Source organism: Eurosta solidaginis, chromosome 5 (assembly GCF_040869045.1).
Source record: "Eurosta solidaginis isolate ZX-2024a chromosome 5, ASM4086904v1, whole genome shotgun sequence".
Classification (NCBI taxonomy): Eukaryota; Metazoa; Arthropoda; class Insecta; order Diptera; family Tephritidae; genus Eurosta; species Eurosta solidaginis.
Genome location: NC_090323.1, coordinates 168,319,447 through 168,337,442, shown reverse-complemented (window position 1 = coordinate 168,337,442; position 17,996 = coordinate 168,319,447). Strand labels below are relative to the sequence as shown.

The 17,996-nt window shown below is 39.8% G+C and overlaps 1 protein-coding gene across 2 annotated transcripts in view; it reads right to left on the bottom strand.

The window, feature by feature from the left end:
- Window positions 1–303: 303 nt before the first annotated feature.
- Window positions 304–17,996, bottom strand: part of dar1 (dendritic arbor reduction 1) — a 506,171-nt gene continuing 488,478 nt past the window's right edge. For both annotated transcript variants that reach the window (XM_067756917.1, XM_067756916.1), the window contains one exon: window positions 304–3,149. In XM_067756917.1, the coding sequence (XP_067613018.1) occupies window positions 2,962–3,149 (188 nt within the window). In that variant the 3' untranslated portion in view covers window positions 304–2,961. The remainder of the gene's footprint in view (window positions 3,150–17,996) is intronic.

Below are 17,996 nucleotides of genomic sequence, written 5' to 3'. Positions count from 1 at the left end.
ACTCCCACTCCCGGGAGAAAAGGCTTTGAAGAGATTTACAAGGTATAATCGAAACAGCTGTCGCCTTGTCCGTCCTGATGTCACGTTGTTTAAATTTTTCCCAAATTATTAAATGAAAATTAAAAAATTGCTTCAAATAAATGTTTTCATACATATAAAAAAAAAGCAATATGGGCAATCCCCGATTATTAAAAATCATAAGAACATTTTTTTATTTGTTTAATATTTTATTTTGAACGAGTGTTTAAAAAAAAAAGTGACTTAAATCCCGATTATCCAATTCCGAATATATTTGGATATACAATTCTTTTGCTTTGCTGACCTGGGGAGGATGACACGTCTATGCATCACGTCTGCTTATGCTGTGATTAGGTATTGGGCTTTTGGAACAGCTGTGAGAGGGGACAATCAACTGTGATAATTGGTACTCAGAAAGTTTCTTTTAACTATGCCCAGATGGGGCTTCCTAAAAAAACGTTACAAAGAACATGGAAAGAAGGCCAAGCACCGTATGCTGCCTGAGTACTTTTTAGCACATCTGCTGAAGCTATTATTTTGTTGCTTTTCAACTCTTTCGGTATTGGATTTAGTAAAAGGGTAGCTTCAAAATTCACAAAATATCTAATATAACAATATAAAACCGAATTGAAGATTCAGCTCACTTACTAAACAAACAATCTGGACTGTTTTCTTTTTTCACAAAATTGCTTTTAAGTTTTTCGGTTTTTTATATTAGCACGTTTTACTATTTGATTTTTCATTTAAGATAACGGCATCATATTTTAGTGCTTTTTAATTACATACAAACAAATTTTTTTACATCATTCATAAATCACTATAAACTAAATGAAATGGAACGTATACACAAGTACTATATTAGAACTTCTAAGAAAGTGTTCTTAAAGAGATGGTCATAGGAATTAGTTTAACCACCTTATAAGGTAACTTAAAGTTTTTTTATAATAAAATTATTAAAAGGAGCAATCACTTTAACTTAAAATAATTTTTAAATATAAATTTATTAGTATAGCGAACATTTTAGGGTTATTTCAAGAACAGTTTTGTGCTTGCTGGTGTCTTTAATAAGTTTACAGTATAGCTGCCGGGCAATGCACAAATTTGCTTGATGGTTACCATATCAACGGGTAGTTGTGTGCGTATCGGGTGATTGTCGCTTGCCCGGTCACCACACAAGCATAAAGCATCAAGCACCATTTCCATTGAAAATTCGTAGCGTGAGGACGTAAACATGTCATCGCATGTCGATTTTTATTGCTTGTAACTGCAGTTGTTTTGGCGGAAAAATCAGAACATCATATTGTTTATTTTTTCATCACGGTTGGAATATGCTTCACACTTTATATTTCAAAATGCTGGTAAGCATTCGTAGATTTCAATAAACCGCAACGTAAAATCTTTTTCTTCTGCGAAGTGGCTCATTGTACGTTCTCACAAAACTAACACATTAGGGGGACTTATGATAGCATATAAACTTATAAGTTGTAAAATTATATCCATTTACACACGCGGTTATATGAACGCACCTAGTAATACTCTTGATAAACTTGATTGTTTTTCAGCTGTATTATTTCCAAAAAATTTTTTTTGATTGTTATACAAATTAAAAAATACCAAGATTAAGTGAAAAATCAAAACTAAAACGCCTTTACTTGCTGATGTTGGATATTTTTGATGAAAATGCCGTCTGTAATGTCTGCAAGGTTGCATTCCTTTGAGTTTACCGCGTTTACACAATGAAATGTGCGCGTAAATTTATACAAATTGTGTAAATGATTTTTCATACAAAATTTGACAGCTCGTGCGTAAACTAGATAAATTTATACGTTTACACACTTTATAAGGCATTTATACGGTTACATGAGTCCCCCTATTAATTATTGTCAACCATGTCGGCCACGATCAAATAGACCAGCTGTCAAGCGAAAAAATCTAAAAATTTTGATTTTCATCAACGCGAAGCCGACAAAAAATGCGTGTGAGCACGACATCGCCCGAGACGCACACAACTACCCGTTGCTATGGTAACCATCAAGCAAATATGTACGTTGACCGGCAGCTTATGACATTTGTTTAGTAACTGATAAAAAAAGCTTTTCAGTTAAGCTTTTATTTAAAAAGCTCAAATTAAAAAGAAGAAAGCATTGCTACTCTCTTTAGTGTCAAAGAAAGGAATAAAGGTAAAATTAAGAATTCATACAAAAACAAATAACAATAAATCACTGGCATAGGAGGTACATATATGCACTTATACACAAACATGCCTAGCTTTTTTTTAATTTTAGTAACTTAGCTGAGACGTAACTTAAAGTTGGTATGCGCTGATTACATTTATGTTACATAAGTAAATTTATGTACAAATACTTTGACACATCATAGTGTATATGAATGTGTGTATACGTGTATATAATAATTACAAAATTTTCTAATTAACTTAAACATTATGCATAAGGAGTTTGGGTTTGTTCGAATATTTTTGTGAACGTTTATATAATTTTTTGTTTTAAATTGAAACACATTAAATTTTTTAGGTTTTAAAATAATTAAAGTTCAATTGAGGCATTGGCGGCGGTGTTGGTTGTATTTTTTTGTTTATTAATCAGTATATTTTTCAATTATCAATTCAATGTTGCGAAATCCTACAACTAATTTTTATTTTTTATTTATTTTTGAATTTTTTGCATGAGTGATTATAATTTAATAACTAAAGTCCTTTGGATTTATTTGTGAATATTTCCTTTTTTTTTGTTTTTTGTGTACATCTTAAAGTGTTGCAATACTCATTCTTTTAATTCATTCTGGTTTTTTTTTTATTAAATGCTTTTTAAAATTTTGTTGCAGTTTTTACTTAATTGTTAATAATGGCTTACTTTTGTTTTAATTTTTTCCTTTGTGCAATTTCTGTATATATATTTTTTTGTGATTTATTACTTAGATTTGTTGCTATTTATTTTTGGGCAAATGTCGTTTCATATGCAATGCCAAATGATCAGAACGCGCAAAGCTACGCTCGCAGACAACGCACTTGAATGGTTTGGCGCCAGTGTGCTTGCGATAATGGCGCGTCAATTCGTCGGAGCGCGCAAAACGCCATTCACACTCTGGCCATTGGCAAGTGTAGGGTTTCTCGCCTGAAAAGATAAAGAATATGAAATTGTTATGAATAAATGTTTAAAAAAATGAAGTATAACTTTTTAAATGAGCTAGACCATTTTAAAATAAATTTAGGTTGTTTGATCTGAACATAGGTCAGGTCAGGTTGGGTGGTAGCTTCCCTGATGAGAGGAAGCTCACTTGGACAACATGACGGTCCGTTGTGATACCACATATAATAAACTAAACTAACGGTGACGTAGATATAACTACTTAGAGAATCGTTGGGTAGCAACGATAAAGTTCCGAATGATCCCGATCTCAACCTTGGATAGCTCCTCGGGAGATCCAAGTGAGTCACGACCAAAATACTTTCGCCTAGTTCTGGCAAAAGCTGGGCAGTCAAGCATAAAGTGATTTGGTGATTCCACCTCATCATCCTCCATACAGCTGCAGCAGGATGGAGTTTCCAATATATTGAGACGTACCGCATGGATACCCATGGGACAGTGCCCTGTCAAAACCCCAATGACCATTGATAGGTGAGCCTTAGTGAACCCAATTATTTCAGCAGACCTCCTGCCATCCACTTTCGGCCAGAAAGATCTTGATATCCTACAAGACGTAGTGTCCGCCCAACGTTTGCTGAGCTGACTCGAGGCCCAGCTATGGAAGAGCAATCCACAGGTGGCTAGCGGAATCCCGAAATCCCTACAGCCATCTTCATCCGGTTCAGTTGTACCGATTCGGGCTAAGAGATCCGCTTGACAGTTACCCGGAATATCACTATGGCCCGGGACCCAGATAATCTTAATTGTAAAATAATTCGATGCAATCGCAAGTGTGGTCAGGCACTCCCAGACCACCCTCGATCGCACTGTAGTTGAGCTCAAGGCCTTTATAGCCGCTTGGCTATCAGAGTAGATGTTAAATTCCCTAACCGTAGTAGCGCTGGATAGCATTTCATCCACCGCATCCTTAATCGCAGCAACTTCCGCTTGGAATACACTGCAGTGATCAGCCAACTTAAACTTGCGGCTTACATTTAGCTCTTGACAAAAGACCCCCCCGCCAACCTTTCCGTCCAACTTCGACCCATCCGTGAACAAGTTAACCGGTCCCATGCCCCAGATAATTCCTCTTCTCCACTCCTCCCTCGGGGGAATGACTGGGGTGAAGGTTGTATAGGGAGCGGCCACCGGCATGCAATAGTCCGTCCTGTCCGGGATAAAGTCGAAACTAGTAAGAAGGCTAGAGTGTCCGAAATCAGAAAGCATATAACCCATATCACGAAGCCTGACCAACGACCGGGCCGCGGCTGCCTTTCCCGCAATATCTACTGGATGTATATTCAGCATGACGTTCAGTGCCAAGGTAGGTGTTGTCCTCATAGCGCCACTGATTCCGATAAGCGCCGTCCGTTGCACTGACACTAGCATTTTGGAGGTGCTGGCCGTGTCCAGTGCTTTCCACCAGACCACCACCCCATATAGCAGAATCGGTTTGACAACCATCTCATAAAGCCAGTGTACTACTCCTGGCGAGAGCCCCCATCTCTTTCCGATAGCCCCCCTGCAGCTGTACAAGGCAACCGCGGCCTTCCTGGCCCTATCTTCCACATTGGGCCTCCAGGACAGCTTCTTGTCCAGAACAATTCCCAAATATTTAACCCTGTCAGTAAGTACCAACGGTACCCCTCCAATCGAAGGAGTTCTGAAGTCGGGTATCTTATATCTCCTTGTAAAAAGAACCAATTCTGTTTTTCCCGGGTTGACCGCCACTCCACATGATTCAGCCCACCTAGCCACAGTATCCAGGTATCCCTGCAGAACATCGCGCAGGGTGCCCAGAAATTTGCCCCTGACTAGGATAGCGAGGTCATCTGCATAGGCAACCACCCGACAGCCATTGGCTTCCAGCTCCACAAGAAGCTCGTTGACTACCACAACCCAGAGCAGAGGAGATAGGACACCTCCCTGTGGCGTGCCCCTGCACACCTTCCTCCTTATTATGGCTCCTCCCCACTCCGCTGCGACAATTCTGCCGCATAGAAGTTTGCTAATAAATTCAACCAGAGCCGCTTCGACTCCTAAACCCACCAGAGCTCTTTCGATTGCCCCCGGTAGAACATTGTTAAAAGCCCCCTCGATGTCTAGAAAGGCACCCAGAGCATACTCTTTATGTTCTAGAGACCCCTCTATTTGCTTTACAATCGAATGGAGAGCCGTTTCCGTCGATCTGCCTTTGCAGTACGCATGCTGTGAAGCCGACAGTAACCCCCCAGGTATCCTTTCTCGTAGGTACAGGTCAATCAGCCGCTCAAGCGTCTTAAGAAGAAACGACGAGAGACTGATTGGCCTGAAATCCTTAGGTGTTACATGAGAGCCCCTGCCAGCCTTCGGAATGAAGATGACCCTAACCGTGTGCCACGACCTAGGGATATAGTTAAGCCTGAGGCAGTTAGTATAGATGATGGCCAAACCAGCGGCAGGAAATCCCTAAAGACCTTTGAAGTTGCGCAGGAATGATGCCATCCGGACCGGGTGACTTATAGGGCTTGAACGAATTTATAGCCCAGGATATTTGACTTTCCCGTAGTGGGATGGCAGGCATTTCTGCATGGCCAGCAACCGCCGACCACGCAAGCGAAGATCCCTGCGCAACTGGGACATCGGGAAAATGATTGTCCAGTAAAAGTCTCAGGGACTCCTCGCTACTCATCGACCAGTCCCCACCATCATCTCTCAGATACCCCCGAGGGGCGGGATTCCTAGAGAGTATTTTTCTAAGCCTCGCGGATTCATTGCAGCCCTCCACGTTTTCACAGAAGCTTCGCCATGAATCCCGCTTGGCTAACCTTATTTCATATTTATAAATCCCCAGACTCACCTTATAGAGCTCCCAGTCCGAGGGTAGTCTACTCCTCCTGGCTCTATTAAAGAGCCGCCTACTGGACGCTCTTAGGTCGTCAAGGGAATCAGACCACCAGGGCGGCTTGCCCTTCCCCCTGTAAGTTTTCAGTGGGCAGGACTGTTGAAAGGCGCTATTGCCTGCCAAGGTGAAGTTTTCCACCAGATCGTCTATTTCAGATTCGGACAGGTCCGAACCAGCGATAGGCGCCTCAGGCAATAGCTCTCCCAACTTCCTACAATACAAGTCCCAGTTGGTACTTTTAGGGTTCCTAAAAGATATTTTACCGGGACGTTCTTCATTCACCGAGAACTGAATATATCGGTGATCAGAGAAAGAGTGCTCGTTGAGAACCCTCCATCCAGATATCCGATCTTCCAGTTCTCTGCTAACCAGGGTAAGGTCCAAGACCTCCTCCCTTACCGCAGTAATAAAAGTCGGGTCATTCCCCCTATTACATATACAAAGTCCCTCATCTACAATAAAAGTAAATAAAGACTCACCTCTGGTGTTCGTATCCGAGCTCCCCCATATGCTATGGTGTGCATTAGCATCGGCACCTATGATTACGCCAACACCTCTCCGCCTTGCTTCAGCGGTGATTTCGCCCAGTATCACAGGCGGTGGTCCCGTTACGTCCCCATGGGGCATATACGCTGAGACCACCCACAATTCGCTACTGCCTCGCTCGAGGCAGACCGTGGTTACGTCAGCATTGCTGAAATTAGAGAGAATAAAAGCTTTAAATTCCTTTTTAATAAGCACACAGGATCTAGGCCTACCTGCCTCCCCATGCACCAAGGTGTTGAATTTTCCCGTCCTTAATCCAGAAATTTTTCCGCCGTTACTACTCAGCCACGGCTCCTGGACAAGGACAATATCCACTCCGCCTTTCTCAAGACAGAGCAACAAGTTTGCGGAAGCCGCCTTAGAATGCTGAAGATTGATTTGACGGATTTCCATCAACACCACTCTTCTTCTTCTGCACCCCATCCTTGGCGGCTTCGCCCTCGGAGACTAGGAGATCCTCCTCCTCCCCCAACAGACGACTTACACTGATGACGGATCCCGCCATCGATGATTCGCCCTCGGAGGCCAGGAGTTCCTCCTCGGCCCTATCAGCCAGACGACTAGCACTGACGACAGATCCCGCTATTGACGGGACGTCAACAGTGCTTTCGCTGTCCAAATTAGCGGAGTCAGCATCCACAACCATGGGTACTGGCTCCCCTGCGGACGCCTCCACCTCCCGAACCGTCTCTGTGGGAGAGGAACCATCCCCCCTGGAATCGGCGTGGTAGATTTTAAGAACCACACGCTCGAGGCCATAGGAGATAACCCCCCTCGTGTCAGAGAGAGGACCGGTGGACTCTGCGTTTAGCAGAATCAGCACTTGCCGACGTGGCCCAACAGCCTCCTCTACTCTGAGGACCCTCCAGTTATGCGTCGGAAGGTTCGGGTTGCAGTAACGCATTAGTTCGAGTATTTTCTCCGGCTGAGATGGCCCGGCAGGCAACCACACCCGAGCCCTCGGTCGAAGGGGGAGATCCCTCCGTTCCACGGCCTCGAGTCTGGCCCCCCTCCAGACCTCCCCTACCAAAGAAATTATTTTCTTAAAGATACAGGCCGACCGCTCGTCAGCACAAGTAATCAGTCTAAAACCATGATACCACCCCGAGTATTCGAAGCATGGCCGCGTACCTGGGCTCTCCATAACAGCGGTCATATAGGCCGCTGATATGGCGCTGGCGACCCACGGCCACTCCTCTCGGGAGATGGCACCATCCTCCCTACTCCTATCCAGGACCCCGAGGGTGATGGAGCCTGCACGTTTAGCGATTTCGCTAAACGAAATTGCGTCCCCACCTCCTCGGGCCCTTTTTGTCGTTGAGGCATTCCGCTCATCCGACCTTTGCCGCTTCATAGCCCCCAAACCCTGCTGCTCACCCGCATCGTTCGACACCGGTGTGTGGTCGTCGCAAGCTACGACGCTCCTGGCCCACTCCAGCGTCCGGGAATGCTTCTCAGACATCTGAGCTGCATCCCTTCCGCCGTAGCGCTCCAAGATCTTCTCAGCTAAGCGCCGATCACCCAGAGCTTTCCTACGCGGCGTCGATCGCCTACCTTTCCCGGCAGGCTTCGACCCCAGGGCTCCCGTTGGGAAAGCTCCTCGCGACAGGGCTTCCTTACTAGTACTGGGCTGCTCCGTCGCATTCGTCGGACCTCTGCCTTTCCCTGTCACAGCCCCATATGAGCCTACATTGGGTGTCGGTTTCGACACCCCTCCACTAACCGAACTACCCGTACCTACGGGGTTTGAAACCAAACCCCTGCGCTGATCCGTCTGATCAGCCCTTTTGACCCGCCGGGAGCTTTCCCGGCTGGCGGCGACCTGCTTCGGAGCACTCTCCGCACCTGTCGCGTCCCCCGCACCATGACGACTTTCGCCGTCACTCCTACCCTCCTTTTTCTTCGTCTTCGTGTCCATTCTAAGAAGTCCCCCCTCAAGGCCGCTATCCGGAGCCGATTGTGTAGTCGCCCTTCAACGGTCCCGTGGTTATCTATGCTACGCAGGGAGGCCACGCGAGGGTTGACGCATTACCTTATGAGTAATGCGTTCAGAGCCAGACCGGACGCAAAGCGGGAAAATCTTCAACCGCACCTACACCACCAACTTAACGGCGACGGAGCCGGAACGTACCTTGAGGCCCGCCACGGTTTTAACGGGACGTGGGCAGGTGCAGCATTAGCCTACCAGCCATTTCGATAGGGTTTCACCCCGACCTACTAAGGTGGCAGAATACTGCACCTACCAGCCCAAAGTCATCAATTCCTATCCATAGTCAAAATCAAGTCCCTAAAAATCCGGTTCGTCACCATTGAGTACCGATCTTGACCCTTAACAAGGTCCTCCCTCCCCTGAGCTCGGCACAATGACTCAGGGGTGCGGGTTTTATCGAGTTGTCCTCTCTAGATCCGCCATTATCAGTAGAAGCAGGGGCACCTCGTGCAGGACGTGACAACCAATCACGTGTGACAATTCGTCACTATGGCCGGTCTAAGACTGATACCAGTCCCTGATCCAGAGCCTGGAACCACGTATGATATCCAAGCCAAGTATCTTAACCCCCTGATCTGAACATAGTATGTATGGCATTTCACAGAAGGGGACTTAAGAGAATTGGATTTTCTGAACATTTTTTTAGTCCAGCAAGTCTGAGTTTTTTTATTAGTTGTTAATCATGAGTCAGAATGTTTTGTTGTCGAAAAACATATAAAGTTCTTATTAAAGTATTAACAATTCAATTTAACCTTTCAACTCGCCTATTTAATCTCCTCCAAATATTGTTGTCCTGCAAGTAAAGATGCAATAAAATCATTGCTTCAGCGCCGTGACAAACAGTAGAACAAGTAACCCTGGCCTTTCAAAGCGTTTTTATGAAATACGACTATTTCTATAAGGATTATATTACAACGCTTTCTTAAGGTAGAGAATATATTCCTCAAATTAAATGGATTCACTTCTCATTTTACTGTACAAAAAGCAGCCACACCTGGGGTTCAAAGCCCGTGAGAAATCACATCAAATCCTATAAACAAAAGTTTTACAGCTAGACATCTTTCTTCACTCTGTCGCTCCTCGGCAGTGGTTTGGAAAATATTTAGAGAGTATTACTGCTATGAAAATCTGCTCAGCAAAAATTTATATGTTGGCGTGTGTTGGTCGGAGTCGTTATAAAATATGAAGGACCCATTGCACCAATATTTTAGGACAAAGCAAAAGGTAGCATGACGTAAGTTTGAAGAAAAACTCTGTTTTATTCTCATCTGAGTTATGTTGCGCGTAGTATTCTCGTTTTGTATGAAGTACTATATATTTTTTCACTATCTTCTATCTAAAGAGAAGTCCCGAAACTTAATATCACTCCAAATTTTTTTCGAAAAAATCATTACAAAGAAATTGGTGTTTTATGTATATCATATATTAACCCGTCTCAGTATAATTCTACAAAGGTAAATCTACTATCCCTAAGTTGCTAGAGCTTACCATAAGTGATTTGCCTATTTCAGAGGCAACTTTAAAACCGATACGGCTCACACTCAATTAAGTAAAGCTTTCAATAAAATGTCACACTCTACTCTCATGTTGACCCCATGGAATTTCCACCTACCAACTGAATTGCATATCTTCTTACTTGTGTAACATAAAGCAAAACATTATCTTTAAGAATAGTGAGTCAAACTTGTCCTATATACCATTTGGTGTACCAAAAAGACGTTATTCTAAGCCGTTCGGTGGTTATACTAGGTTGAGTGGTACCCACCACTGCAAGGGAAGGTCACTTGAAAAATACGAAGGTTCGTTGTAACACCAAGTGACAACGGTCACGCAAACAATATATACTTAGATAACTAATGCCTCGAAGCAATGCAGTTTCTAATAATAGTAGGCACCCCCCTAGATATGTCCTCCGGAAATCCTAGCTGGCCGAGAGAGAAGAACTTTCATGTAATTTAGAAAAAATCGTAGAAGTCAAGAATGAAGTGTCTCAATGGTTCCACCCCACCATCCTCTATGCAACTGCAACAAGAGGGGTTTTCTTTTATAATGAGATATACCGCTCGAACGCCCATAGGACCCAAATCACCATTAATATACGAGTCGTGGTGTACACCAAAATTTCAGTAGATCGCCTGCTATCCAGTTCTGTCTTGAACGATCTCACTTCCCTGCAAGAGGTTTTACCTGCTCGGTATTTTTTTGGTTGAATTCAGACCCATATAAAGAAGAGCAGGTAACAGATATCCAGGGCCATTTACTATTCCCTGCAGCCATATACATTTATTTCAATGTTTGTCATTATCGTTAGGGGACTCGCGTGACACTAGCCAGTGATGTTGCTTTAAAGCGGGACCCAGATAATCTTAATCTTAAAAAAGTTCGAGGAAGCTGCAAGGGTGGTCCCATTCCCATACCACCCTCGATCCCTACGCAGTAGGATTTTAATAGCCGCTTTACTATTAAAGTATATGTTTAAGTCGCAACTTTTTTGTTTAATGCAACCCGAAAATCTTAGTATCATACGGAAATGTTTTATTTAGTGGATTCCTTTCATTCACACTTCTTTTTATGCATCTTATTTACTAATTCGTCCTGAAGACATTCTAGCTAAATTAGCTAAATTAGGGAAAAAATGCAGCCATTAATAATATGAGCTTTTTATGTGGCATATGTAAGTTGGCTGAATACTGAGATGACGTGTTTGTGGGATCCAAGGGGTTAATAAGTGCAATAAAAATCTTTATAGCTTCAGAGCTTCCGCAATCCAATTGTCAACCTCAACTATGCGAGAGGTATCTTATTAAAATAATAAATGTATCAGGAGGCGAGGTTCAGGCGACACCACGTTCCTCATGGAACCAAGGGGTGCAGCTTGAATGGCCTAGAAGGTTAAATGTTGTCATGTTAATCGTTCCCGATATGGTCGGGCTAGTATCTTAATCGTCTTTTGTTACCAAAACGGACCAGATGTATATCCGGAAAAGGACCATCAACATCGATAACACTCGCCATAATCTTCGGGGAGTGCCTTTATCGTTAGTACAACAACAAAAACATGACGGGTCTCTCATACTTGACGTAGTCTTATTGTATACTTATTTCTTTATAACCTCTTTCCCTATGTTTGTTTTAATAAATCCTGCAAATAGTATGCAACGTGTAAGCAAAACTTTCCCTGTGACATTCAATTTCGCTATTCCTATTATTTCAAACGGGGTCAAAATTCTGCTTTTTTGGAAATTCTGCATTCATAATTCCGGAAGTCGAAACACCGGAAATCAATATTATGGAAGTCAGTATTCTGGAAAAAGCCGATCCAACACCGGCGGCGCCATGCACAGTAATTCTGCGCAGAACACCTTACGGCATAGGCGGCCTTCGGCCGCGCTTATAAAAAATAACCCTGGGCTACGCCATGCCAAGTACAGGTGTGTGGTATAACCATGGCTGCCGCCACGGTGTTGTCGTTCTGCGTAGTACACCCCTTCTGCATAGGCGGCCTTCGGCCGCACTTTAAAAAAATAACCCTTAGACGATCCAACACCGGCTACGCCATGCCATGATTCCGGAATTTTGATTTCCGGAATTTTGTCGACCCAGAATTTTTACTTCCAGAATTTTGTCGACCCAGAATTTTGATTCCGGAATTTTGACTTCAGAATTTTAATTTTAGTATTTTGACCGTTTCCCATTTCAAATCACTACGCTGTACTTGCACATATTCACCTCCATAAAGTGTTGAGTTCGAAATCCATCATTCACACGCCATTCATAATCTAATTTTAAATCAATTCAACTTGTCAACTAAAAAATTTGCAGCAAAAACCAAAAGAATTGTGCAATAAAAAAAAAAAAAAAAACAAGTAAGGAAGGCTAAGTTCGGGTGTAACCGAACATTACATACTAGTTGAGAGCTGTGGAGACAAAGTAAGGGAAATCACCATGTTGTAAAAGGAACCTAGGGTAACCCTGGAATATGTTTATAGGACATGTGTATCAAATGAAAGGTGTTAATGAGTATTTTAAAAGGGTGTGGGCCGTATTCTATATAGGTGGACCCCGTTTCGAAATATCGCCATAAAGGTGGACCAGGGGTGACTCTAGAATGTGTTTGTACGATATGGGTATCAAATTAAAGGTATTAATGAGGGTTTTAAAAGGAAGTGTTGGTTGTTGCATAGGTGGTCGCATTTTCGAGATATCGCCATAAAGGTGGACCAGGGGTGACTCTAGAATGAGTTTGTACGACATGGGTATCAAATTAAAGGTATTAATGCGAGTTTTAAAAGGGAGTGGTGGTAGTTGTATATGTGAAGGCGTTTTCCAGATATCGACCAAAATGTGGGCCAGGGTGACCCAGAACATCAACTGTTGGATACCGCTAATTTATTTATATATGTAATACCTGCCAAGATTTTAAGGGTTTTTTATTTGGCCCTGCAGAACTTTTTCATTTTCTTCTACTTAATATGGTGGGTGTCATAACCATTTTATAAAGTTTTTTCTGAAGTTATATTTCGCGTCAATAAAACAATCCAATTGCTTTACCATGTTTCATCCCTTTTTTCGTATTTGGTATAGAATTATGGCATTTTTCATTTTTCGTAATTTTCGATATCGAAAAAGTGGGCGTGGTCATAGTCGGATTTCGTCCATTTTTCATACCAAGATAAAGTGAGTTCAAGTAAGCACGTGAACTAAGTTCATTAAAGATATGTCGATTTATGCTCAAGTTATCGTGTTAACGGCCATGCGGAAGGGCAGACGGACGACTGTGTATAAAAACTGGGCGTGGCATTAACCGATTTCGCCCATTTTCTCAGAAAACAGTTAACGTCATAAAATCTATGCCCCTACCAAATTTCAAAAGTATTGGTTAATTTTTGTTCGACTTATGGCGTTAAAAGTATCCTAGACAAATTGAATGAAAAAGGGCGGAGCCACGCCCATTTTGAAATTTTATTTTATTTTTGCATTTTGTTACACCATATCATTACTGGAGTTGAATGTTGACATAATTTACTTATATACTGTAAAGATATTAAATTTTTTGTAAAAATTTTACTTTAAAAAAAATTTTTTTTTTAAAAGTGGGCGTGGTCCTTCTCCGATTTTGCTAATTTTTATTAGAAGTACATATAGTAATAGGAGTAACGTTCCTGCCAAATTTCATCATGATATCTTCAACGACTGCCAAATTACAGCTTGCAAAATTTTAAATTACCTTCTTTTAAAAGTGGGCGGTGCCACGCCCATTGTCCAAAATTTTACTAATTTTCTATTCTGCTTCATAAGTTCAACTCATCTACCAAGTTTCTTCACTTTATCTGTCTTTTGTAATGAATTATCGCACTTTTTCGGTTTTTCGAAATTTTCGATATCGAAAAAGTGGGCGTGGTTATAGTCCGATATCGTTCATTTTAAATAGCGATCTGAGATGAGTGCTCAGAAACCTACATACCAAATTTCATCAAGATACCTCAAAATTTACTCAAGTTATTGTGTTAACGGACGGACGGACGGACATGGCTCAATCAAATTTTTTTTCGATCCTGATTATTTTGATATATGGAAGTCTATATCTATCTCGATTCCTTTATATATGTACAACCAACCGTTATCCAATCAAACTTAATATACTCTGTGAGCTCTGCTCAACTGAGTATAAAAAAAATTTTAACAAATACATTTGCAGTAAAATACGAAGCCATGCAGCAGCACCAAGTTTGTCGCTTAAGTCTTTAATTATTATAGGTCTACAATGTAAGTGTCTCTTGAGCATGCCATGTTTATATGCACTCACATATGTACATATGTACATATATTTCATAAAAATTAACACAAATCAATCAAATGTTATGTAAAATGTCGTTATTGGCACGACAGCTTCTAATTCTAATGCCAACATTAATCATATTAGTCATAACGCGCCGTAGCGAAACAATCACAAATTCTGGTACACATATGTATGTATGTGTATAGAGTATTACTCTCATAAAATTGTATACAAATGAAAAACAAATGTCAACATAAAATGTCGTGTGCCATAGACAGACAGAGAAAAATATGAATTTATTTTTTATCGGCAGTGCCGTTAGAATATTATGTAGAACAGAATACAACCCAAAGTGGTAAACTATATGTGCATAAAAAGTAAGCAAACACAAAGCAATGATTTTGTAACAAAAATTGTGTATAATAAATATATTGCAATAAATATGATTAGTCTAGGCTGAGTCTGGAATAAGTCGGAAATGAGGAATTGAAGTCATTCACTCTTTATGAGCATGCTCCATTGAAATACTGACTTCTTTCTGTAGGATTGATCTTCGTTGTACTCCTCTTTGTACTTTTACAGGTACTGTCGAACTGGTCCACTTTGGGACTACCGATATTAAAATTCTTTAAAAATTTAAAAAAATTTTTAATTTTTTATTATTGTTCTAGTACCATAATCGACCAGAAGAAACTCGTTGGAGTATGATGTCCTTCATATTTCTTAAAATGTTCGTTTTAATTCCGATTGGTTTTTTGTTTTATTTCACCCAGTTCAAGGCAGTTTTGTTGAGTTGACTCTAAAAATTAGCGTCATAAATTTAAGACTATATAACTTAAACAATGTCCATAAGGGATTAGTAAGGTTGATTTGTAGGCGAAAGTGGTTATTTTCGGCTTACTCCTTAAGGGATTAGTCGCAGGATTTCTTGTAAGATTTGTATATGTGACTGTATGTATGGTCAGAAGTGCAATAAAATTGAACGGTTTTCCAAAATTTTCGCATTTAAATCAAATTTAATTTATATCTCTTATGTTGGTTTGCTATTTCATATTATCTTAAATTATGTTATTTGAAATTATCTTATGTTATATGAAGCTGCATTTTATTACTGGATGTAATTTTAACTTTGGCTATAAACTTTTCGATTTTGCTATGTAACGTTATATAATGCTATTTTAAAATATGTTTCGTTGTGTTTTGTTATGATATTTTATGACATGCTATGTTATGTTATGCTGTAATATGTTATGATATGTTATGTTAGGCTGTACAATGTTATGTTATGTTATTTTATTTAACAATAAGGCGTGCTATGATATACTATGTTAAACAATACTTTGAAATTTTGCTGTGATTTGTGATTATGTCATTTCATATCGAGTTATGTACTTTTTCTGAGTTTCGACGTTACAACGCTAAGTATGTTATGCTATGTTTATTTTTTATATTCTGCTATGTAGAATTGGTTTTAGTTTTCTTGTACAATGTGGTAATGTCGATTCATTTCACATTCTGTTTGTGGTTGTTTTTGTTGTACATGATTTTAATCAGCTATACTGTATGTTGATGTGTGTTACGTTATGGAAGGTATGTTAAGCTTCTGTGCTATGTTATTTTCATTTATTTGAATTATGTTACACTACTTTATGTTCTACCATGCTATATTTTGTTGTTATGTAAATATATGCTATGCTTTTTCATACTTTTGTATTCTTTCTTTTTTACGTCATGTCATCGCATATGTCAAGTTAATTTTATTTATTTCTTGTTAAAATTATGCTACAAAGAGCTTTCTTATTTCAACAGAATATTTTTGGTTATGTTACATATATTTCGCTGTTTCATGGTACGCTCAACACCCTTAACCTTTTCTTACCTTACGTAACGTTATGTTATTTTATATTTTGTTTTTTGCTGTTATGCTGTACTGTGCTTTGCACAATTTTATTAAGTTGCGCCTTTATGTGTTTTTTTATGTTAAATTACATTACTTTATCAGTCCTATGTTGTCCTTATTACGTTATCTTATGTGTTGCGATATATTTAAATTTACACTAATATTTTGGTGTGTCGCTTTATGTTATATTCAGTATGATTCTATTGCATCATGCTTTGTTTGGTTAAGTCACGTAGTTTTTATTCATTTTGTGTTATGTTGCAAAGTTCATAGATAATATCAAGCTCCTTTTTTTTTTGATATTTTTGACATAATATGTTATGTTATGTTATTTCATGTTATGCAATTTTCTGTAATTTTGTTGTATGTTACGCTATATTACGATACTAAAGGCATCTTATATAGGAAAAATTGTGTATCCTTAATTTTCCGTTGCTCTATTTGATGTCATGTAATGTTAAGTTATTATGTATTAGTGTATTCCGCTTTGTCATATCTGTTTATACTTTGTCGTTGTCTTATTTCACGTTGTTATAATTAACATAATGCTTTTTTCTGTAAGGTATTTTATCTAATGTTAGCTTATGCATTTTATATTATGTTATGTCTACAATATGCTACAAGTAAGTATCCTGCACAGGAACTATATCTTATTATCTATTTTGTAGTTTCTATATACTAGGCTTCGCTATACTCTGGTTCGCTATGCCACCTGATGATTTAGCTTTAAGTCCGTTATGTTGTGTTATTTGCATTACGTTGTGCTAAGTAATGGGAACACATCTTATCATAGTTTCGAAGGTTATTCGCAAATTTTTTCGAATTTTCATGTAAATCTGAATGATTTATTAAGTTATTAGCAAAAATTTGGCCCAAAAATTGAGTTCTATAAATATTGAGCTCACAGTGAAAAAATCACTGATTAGAAGCTACTATACAAAATCTCTTGTGATTGTTACATGCAAAGCATGAACATGACCAAATATAATGACGTCACATAAATTAGAATCAAAATATATTTACGTATAAGCATTTGAGTATTGATGTAAAGCAAATAAAACACAAATGCAGTCAGGCGTTAACCCATGTACATTCACATGTGCACACATACACATACATGTGCACTTTTGGTTCCATGCACGACAGCGCGTCTGCGAATGCTGTGATTGTCTTTGGATTGTGGCAATGATAGATTTATGGGTAATTTAAGTTATTTAAATGTTGATTGCACAAAAATTAAATTAGGCGCCTCGTAATTGTATTATAAACATACAAAACAAAAAACAAATGATTATAAGAATAATAAATACTGCAAACACAACGTCAAAGACAAGTGATGGAAGTAAGACATTGTCACATAAATCGTGCTGAACGGCATAACTAAGCTTCACATAAATAATTATTTGATCGATTCTTATGCTAAATGCATGCAAGCATTCCGTTACATTTTGTGTTGCACGCAGGCAAATATTGCTGTCACTATTTTGCAAAATTTCATTAAGAACTTAGCTAAGTAACGATTTTTGGGTGTAGATAGCCGTCGTGCAATGCTTAAGGAGATGCGGCGCAATATGTCGTGTTGTTATGTAATCTTTGCAAAAATTATGATTGAGATTTTTTTCTCGCATCCAATTTTTGGTTGGTATATCTTTTGAAATGTCGTAGTAGTTCAGCAAAATGGACTACTTCAACTCTATCCTTAACTGGACACACTGTTCGCCGGCTGCCGATAATTC